The sequence below is a fragment of the Erithacus rubecula genome (genome assembly GCF_903797595.1).
Source record: "Erithacus rubecula genome assembly, chromosome: 4".
NCBI classification, from domain to species: Eukaryota; Metazoa; Chordata; class Aves; order Passeriformes; family Muscicapidae; genus Erithacus; species Erithacus rubecula.
In genome coordinates, this window is record NC_136686.1 from 49647781 (window position 1) to 49675776 (window position 27996).

A 27996-nucleotide genomic window follows, 5' to 3' on the forward strand; every position below is an offset into this window, starting at 1 on the left:
TCTACCTAATTGTGCAATTAATGCTTCCTTTCATAAAGCCCTGATCTGTTCTTCTTATATATATAGCTCAAGCAATTATTTATTTGGAATACCATAATTGTACTACCTTCATCACAGAGTGGACATTTACTTGTTTCAATAGAATTACTGTAACCAGTAAGTTAATGTAAGCTCATAACAGAGATGCCATCATTACACAGATTTATGAGAAGAGCACTAAACATAAAATTGAGGTAATTGCCTGTGTGCTGCCAGGCTATTTTGCCAGTTAATATAAATAATATCATTCTCAGCATGAGCCACCAGAAGGACACCATCCTCAAAACTAATTCCTCACCTGCCACTGTCAGAAATTCTCACTATAAACTTGATGAAGAATGTGTTGCTCAGTGCTACTGAAAATCATATATTATCAGGGAAAGGTGGTTACCTCAAGTACCCCAAACAATCTGTTGTTTTGTTATGTTATCACATTAAATTGATTTAATGCTGCAATTTTCCATTTCTCTCTGGACCACAGACTGCTAATTTATTAGTCACATACATTTAAATTTCTCTTTTCCATTCATGTACAAATTTCCATGAGCAAACTATACAGTATTTGTTTGGCTCATTCTTAAAACTTTAAATTAAAAAATGTGAGGTTCTGCTACTCAAGCTATTCAAATGGGTCCTATGCAGCAAGCAAACATTAAAAGCCATACAGAAGATCAGAGACTGGAAAGGTTGGTACAGAAATATAAAGACTTGTGTGTTTCCCTGGCTTATGAGAAAAGTCAAACAGAACAGTTTTTTGTGCTTTCTTAGTAAACAGTGCAAGGGCAAATTTGAATGGATACTGCAGTATGTATTTGATTTTTTAATTCAGATTTAATTCCTAGCTTCTTTAGTTTTTTGAACTGAAAAGGGAAAAAAATTAACTGCTTGTCTGAAACAGTGAGTCTGGAAATTTCTGACTGCCAAGATTTGCACAAAAGCAAAAGCAGGTCCCCCAGCACACAGGAATGCTTGTGACCAATCTCCTCTTTACCTAACAGCCTCAATGTTTATTATGAAGTCTAAACATTGTTTCATCTGAACAAAAGAGATGTAAAAGCCTATCACACACCAGAGCCTCTAAGGCTTCTGAATCTCAGGATGATGCTCTGAACACAATCACTGGATCTCTGTCATGCTCTTGGTTGCAGTGAGACTCAAACTATGGCACAAACAGATGAATCCAGGGCTCACTCACATCATGGACTTCTTAAAAGTTACACATACCACAGGTGTAGCTGAGAAGGATCTTAAGAGCCAAAAAAGTAATGAGCCTGGTGGCAAATTACACCATGCTTGATTGCTCTGCAGCCAATTCCAGAGTGGTGCAAAGTGCTTTAAAGCCCAGCAGCTTTTAGGAGAGCAGCTAAGGAATAATGAGTAGCCCCTGTTAAAGCTAGGGATTCCCAAAGCAAATTTTGTTTGTTCCAATAAGGCTCATGGTACAGGAAAAGGGCTGATATTATTATCTTACAGGAAATGGACTAAGACAGCCACATCAATAGTACTCGCTCCCTTGCAAAAGAAAGTTGTGGAGGGACTGTGATTTTTGCAATCTCCTATCTTCCCATCACTCAGCACGTACAGAAACCTCCCAGGTGAAATGAATTATCAAATGAGATGTTAATATCCTTCTCAGGAATAGCTGTATTCTTGAAAACATCCAATAAATGTAGAAAATGTCAGGGCAAATAACTTTCTGATGCCTAGTACACCTGTTCAAGACTCTAGGTGTGGTGAAGAAAACATTAAACATGGGAGTTTGTATCTTGCTATTCCTTTATAATATTATCTTCCACTAAACAAGCGTACTTTCTGTCTGTTTGGGGAAATGGAGTGATTCCAGCCCAAAAAGACATTTCAAGTACAAAGAAGCTTTAGACTTTATCTATCTGAAAGTCAAGCAGCAGAGATAGATTTCAGGTGCCGAATGCTTTCCAGCCAATTAATCTTTTAAATAGTCCTCTGGCTCAGGACCCTGCAGGCCACAATATTGCAGCAGAAAGTTAGTATTGCTCACATGGTGGTTGCAGACTGAAACAGATGTGTCTTCTGTCCTCAGCCTCCTGCTGTAATAGCAGTGCCCTGACAGTACCATGCCCTGACAATTTTGCCTTCTATCCATTGAATTTCAAGAATATATTCTGTGATTCTAAGACTAATTTTCAAATATTCTTCCAGACTACTCTTTTACAACTTTGCATGTAGCACCAATCATTAGGATTAAAGCACAAACTAAGCAGTAGCTGTTCTCTTAATCTCATGATAAATCATCATGATTTTGATAAGACTCACTACAGGACAATTTTAGCAACAACTTCTGGATCAAGTCAGTATTTGCTAAATTACTTTTGGTTTTAGTTATAGAAAAAGGATTTTTTATTGCAGGATACATAACATGTCTTGACCCACAAATTCTATTTCTTTTGTCTCAGTGTGCATACCTTGAAATAGCTCAGGTGACTGAACTAACAGTAAAACAATACATTCAAATGACATAACTGGCATCATCTTGCTAAGCTGATATCAGGAATGAGAGATAGCACAGCCAACAGAGGCCAGGTATGTTTGCTGTAATTTTCTCTGTAGGTTTCCCCCTGACACAGGCTCGTTTTCTTGCCTTTCACATGTTCTCTCCTTCTTCCTCCCAATCACTCATCTCACTTGAAGGCCATCAGAGACCTACCTAATACAGAGATTTCAGCTCCCAGCAGTATGCTCTGTTTATGTCTCACAGATATTCCTTGAAAACCTTAGAAACAAGCTGGATAAGTAAAAAGGTTGAAAGAAAACTGGCTGCAACAACCAACAGTTTCTGGCTCATAATCAGAAAAGGAGTACCTAGAGTGGCTGTAGAGGAGCACTGGCAACCTGGCAAGAAAATATTTCCTTAAAAGAAACAGGCATTGGCATAAGAGCAATATCAGCAGTAGCTAGCAGAGAAAGAATTTTCCCAATGGACCTTCTTCCAGATAAGCCCCAAGCTACCTAACTACCTAATTTACTATTAGTGTAAAGAAATAAAATTGAAAATACATATATATATAATTATTATGGTCTCATTAAATAAAGTATGTTTAGGGTACCTCACAGAATGACATTCTGAGATTTACAGAAGTCAATACTGTTACCTTTGCAACTCAAAATCTTGCTAAAAAGACATCCAAGTTTTTTTTTTTGCCAGACCTATTTTCCATCCCTTCACGTGGACTGGCAATCAAGATACTTCATTGTACATTAGTACTGGTTTATATCAGTTATGTTATTTTGCCCCTGGCGGGGACTGGTCACCAGTTTTGCCTTCTTTTTCCCTCCTTTTCAAAATATTAGTTTATTCTAGGTCCCTGATAGTGTTCATGAAATAAAGCACCACTTAGCAGGAGGGATAAGGCAGACAAAGACATTTCCTGCCAACAGGAAACCAAAAATCAATTTTACAATCTACACAATATTAGCAACCCCACTGCCTTTTAAGCACTGCAGTAAGCCAGAGGGTGTGGAAGACCCCAGCTGGGAGTCTGAGTGCCCAGCCTGCTCCCACACTCACACCTGGAGTATGTCTAATATATACAGCACCAACCTTCTGGGGACATCTCACCCAGCACACCTCACTCCTCATTTTCTGCTTCTCTTCCTAGCAGGATCTCAAGTGAACAAACCACCAGCTCTCTAGGGCTTCAGCCTTTCTCACCCGGTTTTCTAATTTAAATTACAGTGAATGTTAACACACAGTGTAAACAGGTGAAAAGGGCTGCTGCTATTTAAGTCCTGTATATTAATCACCTATGGGAGATTAATAATAATGTGATAATATTGATGATGATAATAATAAGGTATAATAATAAGCATTATAAATACCTACATAACTACATGTGCAAAATGCAACTGAAAATTAAATGTTAGTTGCATGCATGTATCTGATCCTTTGCTTTGCAAACATGCAATAATTGGCAAGTATCTGCAGATGTGTTGTGAGTGCAACTCAGGTACGTTCTGACTGTTGAACTGAAAGAAAGATTTTAATGAAATAAATGTCAAGATGATTTCTTGGATGACTGCTTACACTAGGATTTGATCTCTTGTTTATACTTGCTTAATATCCATAAATTATGGCATATGTTTCACAAGCATGTAATTACACTTGTCATTCTGTGTGTTAAATTCCTAAGCACTGCAGACAAACTGTGCAGTGATAGATGGCCAGTTCAGACATCATTTGCAGCAAGTTAAATCATTTTCAAAAAAAAACCCCACATGTAGCACTGGAAAATAATCAAGAAGTAATGTTACTTTTGGTTTTGTCAGCAGCAGAATCTTACTAACTTTGCTTTTCTGCTGGCGCTTACTTGATAGTCTTTTGCTTAAGAATATTTAAATTCTTTTAAGATTTTCTAGGACAAGTCTGTAGCTGCATTTTGCATTTTGCAGTATTGCTATCAAGGTTCGTTAGAGAGAATTTTAAGTCATTCTTATGATCATTATCCACACCAAAGTGCTACACTGGCCCATGTGATGAGAACACCTAAATATTCCTTTCCCTTTTTCCTAAGGTAACAATAAATGCTTCTTAATTTACACCCTTCTGTAAAGCTTTCCAGCAGTAACCAAAGGAAGAGGAAAGTCCACATATCATTTAGCACTGAATTTCAGTGAGTCTCTTCATGCCCTTACACAGCTCCAGACATTCCCATTGCAGCAGGTGGAAATTGAGCCTTTGCCCACAAGAGAACCCTTGGCCCAGGTTTCTGAGTGTGTGCCCTGCAAAGTGCTCAGCAGCCAGAGGCTCTCCTGGCACAAAGGACAACCTCCCACTGCAGGCAGGGGGGATGATTTGAACGAGCTGGTTAAGAGTAGCTCCAGCACATCAAACCTCATCCATGGCTGGCTTTTGTAAACCAAAGCAAGGACCCCACATGGCCAGGTAAAATTTGATGTTAATATCAGCACGTGCATAAGGTGGTTTGAAGCATAGGGCAGCTCTACTTGTGCAAATGTAAAGCAGCTTTGATGTAGTGATATTGCATCTCCCATGTCCCAGGTGCCCTGGTGCAGTGCCCAGGGGTGCAGCTGGCACTGCACAGCACTGCCTGCACTCAATCCTCAGGCTACTGCCATCATTTTTTGTTCTCCTTAGCATGTGACATGGGGCAGGTACAGCAGAATTCAGCTCTTACAAAGTGGGAATAAGTATGTGTATAATGTTTTTTTTTCACTTTTTCCCCTTTAGTGTTTATAACAGAATCCTTTAATAAAATCAGGAAGATTTATATGGACATCCAACTCCGTAACACCATTATTTTTTCAGTCAGTGGATCTGAGAAGTGTTCCAAATAAATTCTACTGCTGCATTATTTAATTAGGACTTGCTGAAATATTGGCTGTATGCTGTCCTTGCCTCTTCCTGACCTCCCAACATCCTGACACTTCAGTTAAGGAATGCCACATCACTGTTTAGAAAGACTGGTATGTTACATTTGGAAAAAAAAAAATCCATCATAGTCCAGTTATTTCATTTTTCCATTTTGCATTATTTTTATGATTCATTTTCTGTGTGTTCTAGTATTTTAATGGTCTATAGTGTATTATAGGGAGGAATCTGGAGCACTGCTGCAAATAGAACTGTGAAATTAAATACATTATTTATTATTATGAATCAGTCTTCCTCAATAACTGTAGTAACTACAATATCCACAACAGTGTGAAGAATGAAAGATGACAAATATCACTATCAATAGCTGCTGTGGGAGTGTCCTCCAATGTTCTCTATTCAAAACAAAAATTTTTACACTTCTGTAAAGTCCTACATGTGAAATAAATCAAAAGTAATTACAAGCCTGTATGTCAGGAACAAAAACTATCTGCATTTTATGAGAGTAAGTAAATAAGACAGTTCATGGCAGGGTTTTGCACTGCAGAGTTATCAGCCTTAAATACTGAAGGAGCTGCTTGGCATTTAGACAGCTCAGAAGTGAGATGGCCAGTGCTGTACAGCAGGAGGTGGTTAGAAACTCCCAGACTGAAAACCACCGTGTCTTCATCTATGACTAGCAAACACACACAGGCACTTCCAGAAGTCCACTTCAGACTCATGTGGGACAATTCAGCCATTCATACAAATGCAAGGGTCTGTCCTTGAGATCTGTGTCAGACTGGGCAGCTGAAGATGGGAGTGGGATGAATTTTGTGTTACTGCTCTGGCCAATACTTTCAAGCTTAGTCTTTAAGAGAAATCTTGGCAATCCATGGCCAAAGCATATAAAGGAATGTTTCATATTCAAATGTGCTTTACTCTTAGGTCTCCCCATGGCATTTATCAGGACTTCTTAAAAGGTTTTCCTTTGGTTGTGGTCTCTGTCATCACATATTTGTCTTTTTTTTTTGTACTTTATCCTCTCAATGCATAAGTATACTCCAAAAGGAAAAATGAGGCTGCAGTAGCTGCCTGAATTACACTTAATAGCCTGGTGGTTAAAGTACTCAGCTGGGAACAACTAACCATTGAGTTATAGGAGTTTTGGACATGAAAGTCTCTCCTGCTGAAGCTGTTCATGTTTTCACAAACAATTAAACTTCCATTGGACCCGCCTGAGAGTAATTCACTGCATAGTCCAGTATCCAGTGAGGAATGTGAACAGCTAAGTTCAAATCATTACTCTAATGAACATTTAATGAATTTTAGCATGGATGAAGTAAAATTTTCCCATTGTGAAAGCTTATCATCAGTGAATAGACAGCATCTGGCAACAGCAACATTCACATGCATGCAGCTGTCTAGAGGTAGAAGAGCAGGCAAGAGTTTTCAAGAAGATGCACCATTACAGACCTGTTTTAACAAACAGCTCTGAGATTAGAGCTCTCCAGGGAAAGTCCTGCACACAGCAGACTGATGAGATAAGACCTGTTCTAGCAGAAGGAAAAGTTACAGGGTGGAAGTTCATTGTATACAGCAAGCCTAGGCAGCCCTGTTTTTGCAGAGTTCTCACCCTCTGTGTCCAGAACTCATAATTTTACCATAAAGCAGTCTCGTCTGTGTCTGTCCCATCTCCTAAGTTATACTTGATTTCCTTCTTTGAATCCAAAAGTATGTGCCCAAGAACCTTGTTAAGTCATGAGTAAACAGTGGGGTTAAGAGGGGCACTTAATAAATGGTACCCAAGACTGACATTTTAAACCTATCACATTTATTTTACATTATAATATTCCCAAAATATAAAGAAAACCAACAAAAAAAGAAGAAAGGAAAACCTTATCCAAAAAAAGAAGCCCCTAAATTTCATTAAAGTATGATAATTTTGGTTCAGAATAAAATGAATGTTTATGTTCAGTTCAGCTGTTAAACTATTTATTTGCAGAGCCTTGCTCACAATATTGCATTCATGCTTTGGGTAGATTAAAAACAACTGAAAAGGAGGACATTTAAAATTAGTAATCACCTTTTCTATAAGGCATGGAATCATCTTGGTAAATAGATGAGGCAGTTATTCACCACAGAGCTGCCAGAAGTTGCCTATTCTTAGGCAACTCAATTTAGAGATAAGCAAACAAACTTCTAATGAAATCATCATGAAAAATGAAAAAAAAAAAAAAAAAGGCTCTTGAGAGACCAAGAAATATATTGGCTAATGTTCAGCCAGCCAGCCTTTTACAAAACTGTTTTGTTTCTCTTGTCAAACATCTAAGAACATAAGAAGTCCTCTCAGCTTAGTAGGACATGCATTTGCACACACACCTATCTTAATTTTCTTGAATCCTATACTACTTAATTTCATGCTGTGTCATAAGAATGACAGACATTCATTTTTTCCCAATCACTCTAATATAGGTTGCAGATATGAATTTTAACAATTTTAATATTATTGAGCAATATCTTTTCCTGACTCTAGAGCTCTCTCTTTTTGAGTGTCATGGTTTCCTAAGGGAGATGTACAACTTCTGATTACAGGTCAGGCAGGCTTCACCACTTGCTCCTGAGACTGATGACTTGCATATTTAAATCATACAGTGAGTTGGATAATCTCCTTTCATAGCAAAACCCATGGGAGAGAACTATGTAAGAGGATACAAGGAATCCCTCGTTAAGGACTAGCTATCTGAAGTACTTACACGCCCCCACCCCTTACTCTTACATCTGATTATCAAGGAGCCTCTATATTCACAAATCCCTCAGCCACACAAGTGCTCTGAGCAGGGAGGCAGGGGCAGTGATCCCTGGACATCAGTGCTGCAGAGCCCCTGGGCACTCACTGCAGGGGCACCATCCGTCAGGCTGAGGATTCTCTGCTCTGTGACTTCCCAAGGTCGCTGAGGGAAACTCTACTGAAGCAAGACAAAGGATGTAAGGCTCCAACGAGCACTCCACACAGCAAGGGAAGCCTGTCACACTCACACAAAGCTCTGCAGCTTGCCATTGAGCCAAGTGATTATGTGATCCATACCAAAAATACCCTGAGTTCCCATCAGCTTTTTACATCTTTACTCCCATTCTTTCCCGCAGGCCAGAATAATTATTCGATGTGCATGCAAAGACACAACAAAAGTATAACTAGAATGGTGAATCTTCATTCCCAAAGCACAAGTTCTTTGCTATTCAGCCCAAAAATAGAAAAAGGAGAGGAAAAAAAACCCACAAGCTTTGGAACTTGGCAGGAACGGCAGGAAATCTTACCTTGAGTCACAGGGCACTCTCAGCATCTGTTCTAACTGCAAGCTTTTCATGCTCCCATATACAGCTCAGCTACCTTCCTGTCTTATTCCAATCACCAAAAGTAGCACTAGCAATTTTTTTTTTTTTTTTTGCAGTCTTTAATATTCTACACATCCAGTTTCCAAAATGCTGCTTAGTTACTACTGGACATGGGAACTAGCTCACAGATGATGAAGTCTTGTTGTTCAGGTGATATTTGGAAAAACAGTTCCCAGAGGGTTAAAACAACAGCCCTGCACTTAGGATTTGCAAGTGGAAGTGTTCACTACATGCACAAAGAGATGCTGGTTAATAAGGCAAATGTTTACACTTAAAACTTTCTAAGGGCATCATCAAATCCTATCCAACAAAGAAGACATAAACACGTTATTTTTCTCTCATGTTTCATGCTTTTTAATAGCTTTTACTTTCATTACAAACACTTCAGTTCTGCCTGAACTGAGCACAAAGAGAATCAGCCCTTTAATCCTCAGGACAATACATGTTTTCTTCACACTTTGGAAAGCAAATATAGCAGCTGGTAACTTTTAAATCCTGTGCTTTGTTGTGCAAAAGATGGCAAGCAGAACCATCAAATTTAGGAGTGGAAACCAGTGGCTACTTTACCTAGATCATTTTCCTAGTGGTAAAAAAAAATGTATATTTTTATACTTCCGTCCAGTCCAATTTTCAGATAGCTAGGAAGGTGAAAATTTGGCACTTTTCTTACCACACACAACTGGATTAAACTTTAGACAACATATAAGAGAGTACCTTTTGGCAATATTTTTTTTTTTCTAATTATCAGCTCATATTTTCATTCCTTAAACAATATCCTAGCTCTAGATATATAAGTCTGTGCTCTACTAACTCCTCTTTATGAGCAGAATTTGGAGTTTTAGGTTTGTAGCTTATCCATTTTATAAAATTTTTTGGAGAGGCATGTCTGTGGAGATCAAATTGCCAACTCCCTCAAGATCATTACTGTCCCATATTAAAAAAAGAAAAATATCTTTCAATTGAACATACCTCTATCTATTTTCAGACAGCTATCAATAGTGGATCAACATGATCATATCTGAAAATTACATAAAGCAATAGAGGACCCACATTCACTTTTTCTAAGTGCCTGCTGGACAAACTCTACTCAAATACAAAGCCTACTAACAGTGATGACACATATTTAATGGACATAGGACATTATTTGCCTCTGGATAAATCCAGTTTAAGAGTGGTATAATTTACTGGCTTCCCTAGAATTCACTGTTCTCTCAGGGATTCTTATTCACATAAGCAAGACTGAAAGTCGCACAAAAAATCAGACTTTGTTTCCCTTTAGAGTAAGCAGAATTCAACAAGTTCTATCCATCCAGCTATAGGAAAACAGAGCTATTACACTACTCATGAAGACAGAACAAACCAGAAATTTGAATCCTAAAACAAGTCATGCCCCTGCAGCAAGACATCCACAGTCTTGGGATTCCAAGGCCTTTGCACTTTCCATTCAGTGTATGATACCAGCCCTGACAGCCTATTTGTCTTTTCTGTGGTTTTGGTTCCGTCCCAGACACCAGAGCAGTGAGCACATTCTGAATTCCCCAGGTTTTTTTATGCTGTTTCCAATGATAAATTTGTTCCTGTCTCAGATTGCCAAGATATATTCTCCCACACCACTGTCTTGAAAGGTTGTTTGGACTATGTGGTCCACAGCCAATGAATTTACAGTGATATAACAACATAGCAACATATGCTATATATTCTCTCCTTTCTACTGTTGGCCAAGAGGTATTAGCTTAATACAGGTCTGAATTTCAACATGCTCCACTTTATTAAATAGCCCATTTGCATATCATCCAAACAGGCAGGTCAGCCTGGAGACCTCCTTGAACCTCACCTACATTCATACTGCACATCTTCTAGACTGGCAAGTTCTTGTCTAGATTGCAGCCCTCAAGGAACTCATCTCTTCCAGGACACTTTCTGTGTTTCAGCAGCACTCATAAAACCAAAGCATACACATGATGCCCAGAGAAGAAACCAGAATGGCAGGAAAACCAGCCCTTTCCTCAGTTCATTTCCCAGGTTTTGTTCCCAAAGCATCAGGCCTAGAGAACCACTGTAGTATCAACAGCTTCTCCAACAAATTCCCTAAATAAAACAGTGGTCATAAGTTTTCACTAAGACCTTAATATTTCACAGCACTTTGCAAGCAAAAAACAAACACATTTTATATGAATAAGAGTAACCATCACTTTAGGGGATCAGTGCTCCTGCAATGCAATGGAGTTGCTTAACAAAATTGTGCCTTGCCTGGAAGACAATTGTGATGGCATTTTAAATGTACTCTCAAAGTAAAAGTCTTATGGAAATTGTTAGGCACTTTTCATAGAATAATATCCAAAATGGGCTATCATACTTTTGCTACTTTCCAATTTCTAGAAGAGTTATGTGCAAAATGCACTAGTGAAGAAGGAATAGAGATTCTTCCTCTACAAATACCATTGCTACATAACTAAATGCTGGAGGCACCTTTAGTGAAAAAAAATAAGTCAAAACTCAAAGATGAATTATTCCAGCTCAGAGAAATCACTTTTGCTTCTCTCCCATAGTCTCAAGCTGTAAAAAGTACAATAGGAAGAGAGATCTCACAATACTATGGACTATTTCAGCATTGCTATTTGAAACAGTTTATTTCAGAGAAGAGTTAGAGCCCAGAATCTATGTGAAGTGCCAGACATGAAATCCTACAGGGAGGCAAAAAACCATAGAGACCCTTGTCCCTTTAGTGTTCAATCTTTCAAGAAGCATTTCCCTTTTTTCCAATTATCCCCATAGACAGAACCCTCTCATAAGTTTCCTAATTTACAGCTCTTCCTCCTGCTGACACAACTTACCCTCACAACCTGCAGAAACCAAGACTCAGTCAGAGCCTTGCTGATTAAGCATGTTTGAAAAAAGTTTATTTTGAAGACTAAGGAATGAAATAACAACTTGAAAAATACTGGCAACAGCAGTGAAAAAGTACCTCTTCTTAATTAAACTAGAGAAAGAAATAAATGTTGGGAAAAGAAAAAGAAAAAGGAGATGAGTAAAATTCCTTCCAAAGACAAGTGAAGGCTTTAAGAAATTGGCACCACCTTTGCAGGTGCTTGAAATCTTCTTATAAAACCTCCTACCACTTCCATCAAAGGTTTCCAAAGCCTTCCAATGACAAGAGGTTCTATCTGATGCAAGTGCAAGCCTGCATCAACCCATCATCTTTCTGTAAACAAGAAAGATGCATCCACACTCATAGACCTGATCCTGTCCCTTTCTGAAAGCATTTTATTCTTTCTATTGAGGACACGTACAGCCAAGGGCCAATAGCCTCCTAATTTAAGGTCTCACTTAAATGCTCAATTCTCCTGTCAGAGAGATAGGGGACATAATATCTGGCTGGGAGTACATATAGATTCCAGCCCAGACGAGTGTTTTGCTCTTGGCTATTTAATTCATTCCTGTGGAATTAGTGTCCTCTAGTAAGACTTTTGTTCTGATGACTACTTTTCTCTGATAAATGCTAGGAAGCACAAGGATATACATTTAAGCACTCTAAATCAGTTTAATCCTAAAAGCACAATATGCTTTAGGGAAAATAATGAGAATGGAAATAAGCAAACACACAAAATCTACCACTTGGCTGTAACACAATAGTGTCTGGTTTCTGATGACAGTCAGAATGCAGTACTATTCATATTGGCCAACTGCTACTGTACTGAAACAATTAAACACCAGGGTGGAAAAGTCATCTTAATTTGGTTCTCAGTGTAGCTAATAAAACTAACATTGCTGTAGTAAAGCATTGAAAAAGTGTCAATGATCCTTGCAGTGCCATGGCTTCCCTTCAGTGTGATGTAGGAGCAGAGGAGCTCTATCCTGAGAAATCAGCAGCAATGTCTATGCTGGTAAATCACATTATTTCAGAGCACATCTCTCAGCAAGAGCTCAGCTGCCTCTACTGTCAGACTGTCAGGACAGTCCATAACGCAGCCATGACCTGTGCCAGCCAAGTTTCCCCTAATTTTCTGACAGGCTCCAGAAGTCATGATGGGTCAGGAATCATTCCCTCCTGGTAATCTGCATGCAGACCCATGATTTGGGGGGAAAAGGAGTATGTGATAGGGGTGTGGACTGTCTGTGTCACCTGACCTCAGCCACGAAAGGGTGAAATGATTTCCTCTGCATATGCAGTTTCCTTGATGTGAGGGAAATGTGTAGATATATATAGACATATATATTCCCTGCCCTCAGGGAAGTAGAAAATCAGATTGTTGGTGTTTAACACCTACACACTACTCGTAAGGTGCTCATGTATTGCACTTACGCAATGACGTAAAACCCTCCACGTTTTAGACAGTTTAAACATGGCCACAAAAGCAGGGGAGATATCTCAAACATTTAACTAATGTTAATCAAGCTTCTGATTGTTCCTGTGAAATGCTTAAACACAAGCAAATCAAAATGACAACAGAGAACAGAAAGGTCAGAAGATGCTTTTCAAGCCTTGTAGCAAACCAATGAAAAACAAAATAACACAGAAAAGCAATTATCCTTTTGCTCTAACCATAGGTTATAGTTCCATCTAGGAATGTGAAAAACCAAAATTCTTGAACTTTAAGAGGAGTATTTAAGGAACTAATATACTGTAAAATAAAGAATGAATGCATCAAGTTGGTTCTGTACTCTCTTGCCTCAAGCAGCTTAGCACAAATAAAATTTGATGCTAATCAGTGCTAGCAGTTTTCACAGAATCTGAAAACCTATTATTTCCTCTGGCTGCAACTAAAAAATTTGGCAACTGTTTCATTATTGATGTTAGCAAAGCACCTCTTGTACCTATAATTTTATCTTGGTGTTGACCTAGTATTTGCCTCTCTTGACCACACACATTTAACCTGGCACTGACAGAAGAATCATGGCTGAGTTAAAAGGGGTTTTTTGCATAATCAAGTATCTACTGCCATGGAAATATAGAGATGAATGTTTCTTCTATGTAAAAGAAGTTCAATTATGAAAAAAATATATAATAAAGATATTTTCCTGCCATTAAGAAGACAAGATGCTCAGGCACTAAACAGATCTGTGCATGTACTAAGCTTCAAAAAAGCACTGTAAAATTAAATGGGATACATTGTTTTCTTTTATAGGTTAAAATTATTCAGAAAGTGCAAATATTATCTAGAACAAAAGTAAAAATAAATATGTTAATCTTAAGGCCTACTTCAAAATGTTTTACTCATCTTCTCCCTACATACAACAATTTATCTTCATACTTTGCACAAAATTTTCCACATATGTTTTAACCACCAGGCAAAAATCATCCTATTACATATTTCAAATGGTATGCAGTGGAAAACACTGACACATGTGGAAAGACACAGTGAACAGAAAATGGATATATTTTAATCAGTGCAGCACTTTTTTTTTTTTTTTGGTTAATGAGAACCAATATGTTGGGTAAAATTCTTGAGCCTCTTCTTTAAAGTATATAATATAACTTTTGCACTATGGAAAGAGCCCACAGTCACACAAGACTGACTCCTATGTCTTCCTAGAACCTTTGAAGTCTGTAATGCTCATGAGGTGGAAATATTTCTGTAGATATAGAGTCTAGATCAGGATCTGTGGATGCCGCAAGTTGCCTCACAAAATATGTTTGTGGTCTCTGAAATGAGGTGGTAAAATAGTATCACGTTTTATATACATCATATTCCTTTCACAAGATGCACTCTACTGCCACAATTTAAACAGAAAGCCCAGCATTTATGAAGTTCAGTGAGATAAGCCTCTGTACTATGGTAAATGCCCTCATTTCTGGGAGCCCTGTCTGCTGCTCTGTGCAGGTCTAGAACACAAGGCAGCAAAAGTGCCAAATGGCAAACATAAAAATCCAAACATAAAAAGACCTGCAACTAAGCATAAAAATAGCATCATCCAAGAATAGCCCTAGTAGCTGTGCAAAGCTACCAGGCAAAGACATACACTAAAACCCAAAATGAGACAATGAAACAATCAAAGTGAATAAGCAAAATGCTAGTGGAACTAATATATTCACTTCTAGATTTACTGAAAGAAACTATCCCTTGCATTTTGGATGGTTGCCATAAAGTTGAAAGTGTTACTCTGTAATGTCATTTGTACTTGTACCTCTATAGAGGTAAACGTGTATGAAATGTATAAAGCAAATGTGCATGAAGTGAATATTAGTGCCTTCAGACAGCACCTATTAAAATGGATTACAGCTCTGCAGCAAAAAGGAAATTTGACCAAGAAGAGGAAATAAGTAATTTAGCCTTGGGAAACTGGTCAAAACAGAAGGTGAGACAAGGAAAGGCCAGGCAAGGCAAAGTAAGGCAAGGAAGGAAAAAAGCTGTTGATTAATATTTGGCCTTATACACATGTACATAAATATATAAATAAAAGCTTGAGATCACAATTCACTAAGCATACTGTCCACCCATCTCAATTTGCATGCAAATCATCATGCCCAGGCTGCTCCTAGTGTGACACCAGCTAGAAGATGTGTGAAGGTGACAGATGGAGTGTACCAAGGAGTTCAGAAATAGTACGTGGGGTTTAGATGTGAGGACACAAGCATAAACAAACGCCTCCCTTTTTCCAGCAGATTTTAACCATTGACACAAGTTATTCAGACATTAAACAAGTAGAAGCTTTGAATACAGGAAACATAACTCATGAAGTGAGCTAAGTTACATAGTCTCTTGTTACCTGCAGGCCAAGTTTAGGGGGCCTGGGAAACAACCCAGATGCTCCTAAGTGTCACACAAAACAGAAAAAGTTCCCATTTTAGTCATTGCTACAAACTGTAACTTCTTCCTATGTATCCATAAGAAGGAGCTAGGCTTAGCATAGAGACAAGCACGAGGTTCAAAAGAGTGGCTCCTTGCCTTTCTTTATTTCATGGTGGTGGCAGGGCAAAAGAGGAAGAACATCTCAGGTCTTGGCTTTTTCTAGGAAAGGATCAGGGAGAGGATTTTTGGCTCTCTGCCAATAGGATGGGGACAGTTGGGGAAGAGGTAAGACCTTCCTTGTACCTCTGGTATCGGATTACAACAGGTCATGCCTGAGGTCTCTACAGAGGAAAACAGAATTTCTGTAAAACAAATATAAGGAAGGATGTAAGAGTAATATTTTGACAGATTGAGTCAATAGGAAGGTTTCCTTTGTGATAGTGAGAGCTGCTTAACTGAGACCTCCAGATCTTCAGTAGATCCTACCAGTCCCTTGTCTCTGTTTTCTTTGTGAAGCAGCCCACTCCTGATGTTTTCTGGCAAAAACAACTTAAAATTATGGCAAAACTCAACAACCTTATGATCATCAAGGAATAACAGGTCCACTTTCACACAATTAATTCCATGCCCCAGTGTTTCTTCTATGTAAAGTGCCCCTGGAAATGTAAAAATTCTCAACGGGTGAAATTAAGCCTGTCTGAATTTGTACCTTAATGTTTTGGACCTGCTAAGAGCAAAACCAATGGAAAATCCCCTGTTTAACAGCAAGGCACCTCAAAATTCACAGAAGGAGAAAAGGGAGAGAAGAATTCAAGGCCAGCCATTTGATCAAGGGAAAGGCTATAGATAGAGGTCATTTTCTGTGGTGGCCTCCCTCCCCTCTTCTCATGGAAACACTTAGATAAAAGAATACATTTACTATCAGTTTATGCTATCCACCAGATCATCAGATAGAACTATTGACCTGTGTGTTTTCTGTTGTAAAATCAATAAAAGAAAAAAAAATTGCAAGAAAAGGAAAAATAGCAGCATAAAATTTCTGGCAGCTGAGAGCAGCACTTCTAAGGCTATCCTTGTGTATTCACACTGAGATATATACTTCTCACAATTTCATTACAAATTAAAATTTCACCAGATAATAATGTTCTTAAAAATATGTAGTCCTGATATTTAGGAACTTCCGAGCAGGTATTGCAGCAATAGTGAACTTCAAATCACAGGTTCAACTTTCTAAAAAGTACTGTTAAACAGAAATATGGATGAATCACACTCATCCTGATAAAATGGAAACAGGCATTTGCATGATGGTGATTCCTGACTTCACTGGAAGTACAGATATTTGCCCCAGCTGAGTGTCCCACCTTGACATACATCAAGATACACTAAACACAGTTTCATGCCTCAAGCCTCTATGAGCACCAGCCAAGGTCCAGGTTCTCACCCACAAAGCTGTGGGGATGCATCAGCTGAGAATTTCAGCCTATGTCTTTGGTCTGAGTACAACCCTAACTGGATTTTGCATCTAAGTTTCTGGAAAATGACCTTTAATTTCCTAATTCTCTTGACTATAACCATTGGGAGTGGTTTCTACTGTACTTCTAACCCAGAGCCTTATCCAGAAGCCTTTACCCATGAAGAGATTTACTTCTGAGAAGAAAGAGTAAAAACAGATTTCACATGCTAGTTCATCATCAGACATTAAAGGGTATAATTTATCATTTTTTTACATTATTAAGAACATTTGTACAGGATCTATATTTAAAACTAAAAGAGATGTCTCCTCCTTTTGCCAGCAGCTGTGTTACATCAATTAAATGGGTAAATAAGATCTTTCCCTAGAGGGGATATCACATGACCCTCTATTGATTAAGACTGCAGTAGAATGTTATTTGCAATCTTATTGCATAATGTAAATCAGGAGGTAGCTGTCAAGGTTTCAGAAGACAAATTGCTGCTATCTTAGACAATTCATAGGCCTCTTTCCCTTTTGCTGCTCTTAATTCACAGTTAATGCATGTCTTACCAGGCTTAGTTTCTTAAATCAGTCTATAGAACCCTTTTCAACCCAAAACTGGGTGTAAGTCATAGTCGACATAGCCCTGCATTACAATGGATATTACAGTGACCATTCCATCTATCAGTATTTCAGAAATATGTGTTGGTTAATAGGATAACACAACTTCACAAAATGATGTGAACTGAAAAATAGACACCTCCTGTAACATGCCTGATTGTTCCCAGGACAGATAAACCTCCCCACCAAGCACAACTCCAGAGCTGCTCTCCATAGAACGTTTTTTAAGTCTTAGCTCAATTCTGTGCACTTGATTTTCACAAGTAAAACATATGGCTAGAACTGGTCCCCTACTCTCAAACCTGTGCAGTAACTGCAGCTGAAGCATCAGTTTTGAGACTGAAAGGAATACCTAACCACAACCAATAGTCATTTTACCCCTCCACTGAACTGTAAATCCAGCATTATTTCCTTTGAGGGAGAACCAAAGGGAAGGACTAAAATCTCCATTCAAATGACTGAAATGCACTTTGCTGAGAAACCATTAAAAAAGGCCAATCTTTCTCTACTACTAATCAATCTCAGTTACAACCATTAGAAAACAAGTGCAACACTTTTCAAAACACGTAACAGCAATATTAAACATTACCAGAATCTTCTGCACCAAAGTCAAAGAAAGGGTCTTTAAATGGGTTTTGATGATTGCAAAATTGTATGAAATAAAGTGAGAATTCTGAATGGGTAAAAAGAACAGTGGGTGGTAGGACAGTAACAGATTCAGACATAAGTTACAGTCGTTCTGCACATAAAAGAAGTGCAGAACTTACGATCATCTGTTTGCCATTGCAAAGGATTAAAAATTAAATACCTGCTGCCTGATCATTTCCATCCAAGTTGATTGATTAGAATGTGCTCATCTTCCCACCTAGTTTAGCAAATTTAAAAGTGGCAGCTTTACTTTTCCATTATCTAGAAAGTTTGAGCTTCATGAAGTATTTGAAAACAAATGCCACTAGAGCTGTTACCTAAAAATAATCTCTCACAAAGAGATAACAAATAAAAAAATATCACCTTTCAGAAAATATGGAGGAGGTAAAATTTCAATAAAATCAAAGATTTTACAGTACATTTCATTTGGCTAGACATGCACACCAATAGCACTAGATTATTACTGGCATATATTTCTATGTGAGGAAATTATCTGGGCCTCCAAAAACTTTGTGTTAAAATCTTATTTTTCATTCTTCTGGAAATTTGGGAAATCAATTCCAACCCAGCCTTGATGAACATAAATAGTCAACATGGAGCAAATTTGAGTAGTATAGAAGTAAGGATACAAATCCCTAAAGAGTTAAAATGTGCACAGATTGCTCAGAACTTTAAGAGAAGCACTTGGCACCTTCAAATAGGGTCTTCAAACACTCCTTTCAGGTATTTTTACCCCCTTTGCTGTGAAAGGGCAAACCAGTCATTTCAGATTTTTGAATATGGAAATTGTCTTTTCTTTTTTTAAAGTATGACAACACAACCACTTCATTTATTTCATCATTTTTGAAATTTAAAAAGAAGACAGAAAATGCTACTTACCTTAAAGAGTCTTAAAATATTTGCGACCATAATGGACACAGAACTTGCTGCAGCACCTATCACACCTGATATCTTGTCTGGCTTAGTGAAAATTGGTGGGTCACCATTCGCACACTTCACATCTGAACCATCTTTTTCTATCAATGCTTGCACAAATGTTAAGGACTGCTCCAATGCATAAGTGTCCCTGGAACACGTATCAAGGATACGGACGCCTAAGGTGATATTGGCAAGGAGATCAGGGTCTTTATTAATCTGATCTACTGCATACAGCATTGCCTCCAGTCTGTGGATCCCCTTCTCCTTCTTGAGCTCCCCACAAGGCACCCCTCTATCCCCTTTTGCATGAACGGGGAACAGTCCTCCCAAGATGATGTCCCCATCCAGTCGAATGGAGTGGGCATATTCCTGGCCATGAGTTCTTTGCATCAGAGTGAGTATCCAGTAGAATTTGGCTGTTAACAGGAAGAAACAATGGCAGGAAACCAATCGTTTGCCTTCGTATACCATTTTCTCTGAAGACGTTGTTGCTATCCAGTATCCAGGTTTTCTTCTTGCTAAAGGATGAGGCTGACCATTTGAAGCTGCACTTTCTGGAGGCTACCATCAGTGCCCAATAAGTAATATAGAACCATGCAGTAGGTAGGTAGAAAAAAAGATCTCAGCAGAAGTACATAAAATGTGTTTTACAAAAGGTGTCCACTGATGGAACAGGTTGACCAGCTTTTCTGAGATGTTTTTTCAATTGCTCTTAACTGATGGTAGGGTAGTATGTCTGGTCCTGATGCTAAAAGGAGGTCAGTAGCTTATGTCCTTGTATTTTGCCCTACAGCTGAGGTACTTCTGAAAAAAAAAAAAAATAAAAACCAGTGAGAAATACCATTTACTTCAGCAGTTTTATACCTGTCACACAGTGTATTTACTTTTGAATAGCAGTTACATCACCTAGGTTTTACTTTCAATGTTCTTTAAGTTAGCAGATCTTGGCCTTCAGTGAATTTGAACACCTGGCTGCACTGCATTGTAAGCCAGGAAATTGATGATGCCAGCAGAGCAAGAGCCGAATCAGGGGAACTAAACTTAGCTTGGTGCTCAGATTCTGAACAGTAATTCATATTTACCTTCATGTTGCATGACACCCAGAAACAGACCTGATCCATAACACATTGTATTTTCTCTTTTCCTGCATTATTCTGTTCAACTTTATTATTCTGCTACAGCCTACAGAAGTGCAATAATCGCTTGCACTCTCTCTCCTGGAGAGGTCTCATTCATGACAATGGTGTAATCAGGACGCCTGAATTTAAGTACACCCTTCATCCAATGCACTACAAGCACATTCAATTCATTTGGATGCTAGACTGATTATTTCTCCAATGGAATTCACATTGGGGGGGCCTAACTATATACCTCAATCTCCTTCAACATAATGTCTAACACTAAATTATTTTTATGAAAAGGTAGCTGATTTCTCAAGTAAAAAGAGCACAACATATTATGTTAGGAAACCAGCTGAACATCCAACATTCCTTTTCCAACATTTGGCTTGAGCTGAGTTTTAACATTAACAAGATCTCTATTTTCTGCTTGCATTTGGACCACATTAAATAGGAACAATGTTGTGTCTGCACTGGCATTTGGAGAGATCCCACTGATTTTAAGGAGATGAGGATTTCAGCCTACATATCTAAACACCTGACTGTTAAAAATATCTCCAAATTGCCCACACTTTAATTCTCAAGTGACGGCATTTATTTATTTCAATTCTTAACAAAATTATACATGCCTGAATAAATTTTTAAACCTCTGAGAAGAAGAAAAGGAGAAATAATTTTACCTGATACTAGACAGGCACACTGTGGGCAATTGCATCTGAACCTCTCTCAAAACATATGATACAAGCTATAGAGAACAGCAGACATCCTAGGGTGCAATTTACCTTATCCTTTTCTTTACAAAATTTTGCTTAATATGGAATTGATCACACTGAACAAGTGCCTATATCAATGCCTGCACAGAAAATCCAGGCACCGGGCTCATCTGTAAATTTCTACTTTGTCCTCAGTGATCTGACTAGTTCCTATCAAAAATATGGCCACAGAGGAAGACAACTACAGACAAAACCACAAAACTTTTATGTATCGTGTGGTAACAAAACTCAAAACACACTTTGATAATGCTTTAAATTGATAATCTTCTTCTTACATTCATTTCATTACATGTTTTCCTTACATGATAACATAAGCTCACAAAAGAAGTCTTCAAATTATGGCTGTTTGAAGACTTGAGAAAAATATTCACAGTGTAAAGTTGTTTACTGAATGTGAAAATATCTCACTGTGACCTGGTATTGGAAGCAGTTGAAAATGAAATGTTTAATGGGTATGAATAAAACTACTGCAATTGAAAACAGCACACAGGACTTTCCACGCCTCTTGACATTTAGTTTGGCTTGAATTTGGCTTAGGGTTCAATCCAAGTGGTACAAAATTTGTCTGGTTCTGTGTGATAATCCCATTGTTCTCCCTTGGCTCCTTTTGGGCACACAGGTTACAAAGATGCCTCGGCTTCAGCCCTGTGAGCCAAACTCAGAGTCATTCACAACCTGAACAACTTGACTCACACTACAGTGCAATTTGATCCAGGCCCATGGGATGTTTCTCATATGGTCCACACTATAGAGAAAAGATTGAACTACTAACTAGCCACAATTGTCTGTTGCTTTGATTGTTTTAGTAGAAAAAACACAGTCATGGGTTCAAAATAATAAAGAGTAGACCTAAAATAGGTATGGAGGCTATTTGCTTTATGGTTCCACAACGAACTCATTAGTCCATGCATGTACATATAAACCAGGCAGGGAGAAATTCACTAAGGGAATAAAAGATAAGACTACTCTTATTTAACACTATATGGAGAACAAGAAAGCACCACTGACAAAGGGAAAATACTCCTGAAAGAAAGAAACACTGCTTTTTCTCTTTCTCAGCCGCAGGTAATTCCTTGCGGCCAAAGAATGCCCAGAAGTTAAAGCAAGTGACAAGTCTTCATGCAAACAAATAGTGATGGATTCAGCTATTGCAACCCAAATTCTAACAATGGAGAAGCTACAGTGAGCCCAAGATCATCAGTCTAATACTTTATCTGGAACTGACTGAAAATCAAATGAATTGGCAATTAACATTTTTCAACATTATAGTCCTCATAAGCATTAATTGCTTTGCCTCAGCTTGCATGGTTTCTTGAAGAAGTATGTTTCTTAGCTGCAAGTGTCCACTGCTTGTCTGTAAAACAGAAATAAAATTTTAAAGTGTTCTTTTTAAAAATTTAAGACCTTTTAGTCTTTTTTAATGTTACCTAAGAAATAAAAGCTTCTATTATACCGCCTAATTTATTCATGGCACACTGCTTTTTATATATTGATTAATATTACCTTTTTCAGAACATTTCAAGTCTGTGTAGCTAAGCAGAAAGCATATGATCTAAATTAATTCCATTTTCATCAATGAATGTTAGTGAAAAAGCATAGGCCTCTGGGCTATAAAGCCTGAATGAACTTTTCTCATGTGGAGAGATTTCATTTGAAGTAAAATGCTGTCCTTTTCCAAATGACCATAAAAGTTTGAATTAATGCAAATATATTCTTGATTTACCAGGCTCCCCATTGTAGTAGTTGGTGTTCTACAGAAACTTCAGTTCAGAGAAGAAATTCATATATTTCCCCAGCACAGCCCAAGAGTAAGCAAACCACAAAGCGTCTCTTCCAGTCACCTTGTAATACATGCTTCTCTTGGGTTTATTTCATTAAAAATATCTGGCATTATCAGAACATACTGCTATTTTTAAAGTCAGTATTTCAGCACAAACCTCCACTTGTTCTGCTAGAAAATATATTTATTTTTAAACCTAAGGAGGCGGAGTACTGCAAGACAGGGGAGATGGAAACTTCTGCATGTAGTGTCTGGTTCTGAAATTACTTCCTTCACAAAATCATTCAGCTTTATCAGATATTTGGCACTCAAGGTTGTGTATTTTTGTACCACACTGCCAGAACCAGTGCATCAGTATGAACCCAGACCAGTCATTACTCCAACCACAGACACATTGCAATAAAAGACAGCCTCATTATGGAACCTCTTTATGTTAATGAAAAGGTCTAAATAATGAGTTGAGTGACAGATAAATACTTAAATAAATATAGGAAATGTTTCTATTTTGTTAACGAGGTTCCTGAAAGCGCCATCTTCAGCTGGCACTGAAGTTTTCAGTGAAAACATGTAGAAAGATTCAATATGTTCATCAGAAAATACAGGGTTTTTTTTAAATCTCACGATTACAGACAGCAGCAGGAGCAAGGCATACCCTCTGAAGCACAGGCAGGATGGGCATTTTACAGCTGACATTGCTAGACTGACATACATGAACACTTTACTGAGGAACAAAATAAGCTATCAAATGAGGGGAAAAGATACCTAAAAAAAATGTTTACAATTTTGTTTGAGACAAAAAAACTAATCTGTTATTGGATTAAAAGCATGGTTGGAACTTCACTAAGATAAAATAAAGCAAATATTCTGTGAATTAGGATACGAGGAGTTCTAGAGTAAAAACCCATTCACAAAATATCAGATTGTCCGGTCAATACAAAACTGATTGGTTTTACTGAATTAAAAAAACAAAACAAAACCTAAAACGATGGCAATTTCCATTATTAAGTTCTGAGGAGGGAAAAAAAAAAAGAACAAATTTGATTATTTTGATGTTTTACTACTGACACCTTGGAACTATGATAGAATTCTCTTGCTAACATTCATTTCGATGTTCACAAAAGTTGCTTCTTTCTCCTCTACAGCGTTCCACAACAAGCAAACAGCTGAATTTCCACACAGAACAGGTAAAGAGTTGCCACCTGCACACAGTAGTCTGACACATAGAGAAGATTAATGGGTTCTGCTGACAACAAAAGCGAATTTGAAAAACCTTTGGCCTTGACATCACAACTCCTAACTTGCAAGAGAATTCTCCACTGTAAGTAGTCTTATCTACTTGGGCTCTTCTGTAATGGTTTGCTGTGCCCCTGCCACAGAGGTAACCTTTACACAATAATCGGGACTTCAAGGCGAATCACTCTCAGCATCTCGTTTACAGGAACTATTTCTTTCCTGTGCAGTCTGATGTCTACCCTCAGCCTGATCAACCCCTTTTCCAATACCCCAAAAACACCTGCCTTCACTTCCTACCCTTCAAATATCCATTTACCAAACAAGCTAACCTGTGAAAATCCAGCACAGGTCCTTCTGCTGGGGTGAGACTAAGTGAAACCTACAATTTTTAAAAAGGAAACATTGAATATTTTCCTCTGCCCTTGGTTGGACTTGAAACTTAATGAACCCCACCAGTATTAACACCTTCAGAAAAGGTTTCACCTCTGGTCTAGCAAATCAAGATTTTTCCAAGCACCCTAGGAGAGCTTTCCCTTTTGTTTCTGCTTTCATTTGACCCCCTACCCACTAGACTCCTTCCCCAGTCGGCACAGCTGTGTTCAGAGCAGGCGCTGCTGGTGCAGTCCGGTGCTCTGCAAGAACGGCTCTGCCCCCAGAAACGCAGCCGCCCGCCGAAATCGTCCCAGGGCACCCTGCAGGAAAGTCTCCTACTGTGTCCACGCTCCATCCCGGCGAGCGGGCGAGTCCCCGGGCGAGCATCGCTCCGCATCCCGCTCTCCGCATCCCGCTCTCCGTATCCGGCGCATGGCGCGCCCGTGCGTTCCGCGCATCGCTCCGAACAGCGCTCCGCGAACCGCACCGCGCCCTCCGCGCAGCACACCGCGGCCAACTCCGCACCGCACCCGGCACCCCGCGCGCCCCGCTCCGCTCCGCTCCGCACGCCGCTCCCTGCCCTCCGCCCCGCTCCGCCTGCCCCCGGCGCACACCGCCGGGAGCCGACAGCCGGCCACGCACCGCTTTTCCGCGGGGCTGCTCCGCGCTCCCCGGCTCACCGCGCGCTCCGCACCTCTGCCGGCCCGAGGAAGCGCCACCGCAGCCAGGCCGGCCCCGCCCAGCGGAGGGGCCCGGGGAGCGCCCCCGGGCTGGGCGAGCCGGCTCTCCCGCAACTCCGCGACCATCGCCCACCAGCGCCGCGCTTCTCCCTTGAAGGGAGCCCCCTATTGTTCTCCACTTTACTTAGCCGAGCGATTTATTATTTTTGTCTCTTCCCAGGCTCATCCGTACCCCAGCCGGCGTGTGCTGTGGAGGGATTCCGGCACAGCCTCGTCGCCGCTCTCCTCGCAGGCTCGCTCCTTCCAGCGAGCGGCCGTAGCACGGCTCTGAGCTGCCTCCGGCCGCGGCCTTGCAGCCCAGGCGGCCCGCGGCGGGGGACGGGGGCACATGCGGATCTCCTGGCTGGAGCCAGGGCTCCGCCGGTCCCCTCCGAACCCTGCTGCCCGGCCGGGAGCGCTGCACCTCCGTCAGCGGCGATGCAAAAACAAGCGTCGCCTTTTATTTCCAGCCGGCGGTGATTCCTTCCTCTCCTTGCATCAACTGGTCAGCTTTAATGCGCTTCTGCTCCCCCCTCGATGCAAACCTAAGTCTCTTTTAATGAATCCCTGGTCCCAGAGGTCAGAAGCTTGCAAACTCCAAAATGCCAACGCCGGATTTCCACGCACTTTGGGTCACTGATTGATTTTTATTACTTGAGTTGTGTTGTACGGTTTTTGTGTTTGGTTTTCTTATTTCTCTATTTTTTTGTTGCTGTTGCTTGGCTTGTTTGGTTTGGGTTTTTTAACCGTGTCATACATTCACCTGCCAACACTTCGCATTCCTGCAGCCAGCACATGCCAGCGCTGGGGATGCTGCTCCACGCCGAGGAGGGCTCCAAGCCCTTGCCCCGTGCCCGTACAGTCTTTCGCCTTTTTCCTCGAGGGGAGAAGCCCCCAGAGCTCGGCGGGGATCCTCCTGCCCCTTCCCTCCCCAAGCACGCGGGGGTGTCCCCGGCGGAACCAAGGAAGCTGAGCCCACCCAGCAAGGATGGGCGGGCGGCCGGCACCTCGCCCGATCCTGGCCCCGGAGCACTCAGCGGCGGCGGGCAGGGCTGGCCCTGGCCCCTCTTCCCTCCTGGCCAGCGAAATGGGAACAAGGTGATGGGAGCTCGGGGGAAGCCCTCTGCCCCCCTCCCCCTGGGGGTGGGAGAAGACCCGGCTAAGACGGCCAGGGGGAGACCTCACTGCTCGGGAGCTCCGAGATTCTCCCTTTTTGCTCGCTGCTGTGACGGCACCGTGTCCGGGATCTCTTTCGTTAGATCTGATTGGGGGAGGATATCGACAATAAAAATTATAAATAATTAAAAAAAAAAAAAAAAGCTCCCGGCGCCACGAAGCAGGCGGGGAGGATTGCCCGGGATTCCCAGCCCAAAAATCTTAACTCAGGCAAAACGCACATTATTTGCCTCCTCCAGTCTGCTTAAAAGAACTAAAGACGACACACACAGATACACAAATACCTTGATCGAAAAGAGTTGCATATCCATGTTACTGTGGAGGTCCCTGGAATTATGCTCGGTGGCGATCGGGAATAGCATGAGGTAATTTCTGTACAAGTCTCGTCTCAGACAGCTTCCCTCAGCAGCGTCAGCTTAATATGCGAGAGCTCAGCCCGGGACAGGTATCCAGGAGAGCGGGTGTCGTGCTGTTTTAACACTCGCGAACAGCCAAGCCGAGCCTGCCCCACTGACTCCTTCCTCACTTCTCCTCCCCTCGCCTTAAAAAAAAAAAAATATATAAATAAATAAATAAATAAATAAATAAATAAATAAATAAAAAATCAAAAAATTCACAAGGTAACTTTTTGGGGTCAGTTGCTCAGCCCCCGTGACTATACCAACCCTCCGCTGCCTTGCTGCTCGCTCGCAGCGGCGGACACGCACCGCCCCAGCCGAGCCGCTCACAGCCAAGTAAGAAAACACCCCAGTGCCAGCGCCAGCCCCCGCCCCCGGCCCGGCCCCCGCCGGCGGAGCGCTCCGCGCCCGGAGCCCACGGCCCGGAGCCCCCGGGCGCCCGCGGGAGCGGCGCGACGCTGCTGCGCTTACCGCGGCTCTGGCGGGACGGGCACGGCACGGAACAGCTCAGCACGGCTCGGCTCGGCACAGCGGGGGGAGCACGTAGCCACACTTGTAGCTGTTCTTGGTGCTGAAGGAGGCGACGCGGCACGACGTGGCTCGGCTCGGCTCGGCTCGGCTCGGCTCGGCTCGGCTCGGCTCGGCTCGGCTCGGCTCGGCTCGGCACGGCACCGCACGGCACGGCACGGCACGGCACGGCACGGCACGGCACCGCTCCACGTGAATCCCCAGCTGGTCGCGGGCTGCGGCTCCGGGCCCGCCTGCCCGCGGTCGGCACCGCCCTCCCCGGCACCCCCGCTCCGCCCGGGGCGCGGTGCCCGGCAAACGCGTGCCGCGGGATTCCTGAGCAGAGGGAGTCAGTGAAGGCTGAGGCTGTGGCAGTGGGGAGCGGGAGAAAGGAGGGGGACAAAGAGGGAGTCACCGGCACGAGCCGGGTCTGTTTAATGCCGTCTCCCCCAGGGCGCGGAGCCTCCCTCCCCATCCCGATCCCCATCCCGCCTTCCGCGGGCGGCGATGTCGTGTCTCCCACCACCGGATCGATGACACAGGATAAGATGCCTGTCGCTCTTTGTCCCGTCCCCGGTTTTGGCTCGCGGCTCGGATGCCGGGAGTCCCCATTTATCCCCAGGCACAGGGAGGTTTCGGCAGTGCGGAGCCAGGGCCATTCCGGAGGGTAAGGGACACAGCCGGGAACACCGCGCCGGAATGCTCTGGAAGTTTTCCGCTCCTAAAGGCCTTGCCCAGCACTCGGCCCTCGCACAGGGATGCCGCACGGC

The 27996-nt window shown here is 41.3% G+C and overlaps 1 protein-coding gene across 4 annotated transcripts in view; it reads right to left on the bottom strand.

The window, feature by feature from the left end:
* GRM8 (glutamate metabotropic receptor 8) overlaps positions 1–27513 on the bottom strand; it is a 309552-nt gene extending 282039 nt beyond the window's left edge. Inside the window, exons 1-3 of one of the 4 annotated variants that reach the window (XM_079304728.1) lie at positions 27191–27513; positions 26606–26862; positions 19112–19954 (exon numbers count right to left, since the gene is read on the bottom strand). In XM_079304728.1, the coding sequence (XP_079160854.1) occupies positions 19112–19621 (510 nt within the window). In that variant the 5' untranslated portion in view covers positions 19622–19954; positions 26606–26862; positions 27191–27513. Of the gene's footprint in view, positions 1–19111; positions 19955–25068; positions 25283–26605; positions 26863–27190 lie in introns of those variants that run through there. The other 3 variants (XM_079304730.1, XM_079304731.1, XM_079304729.1) reach the window with 3 other exon arrangements.
* Between the last annotated feature and the right edge of the window lie 483 nt (positions 27514–27996).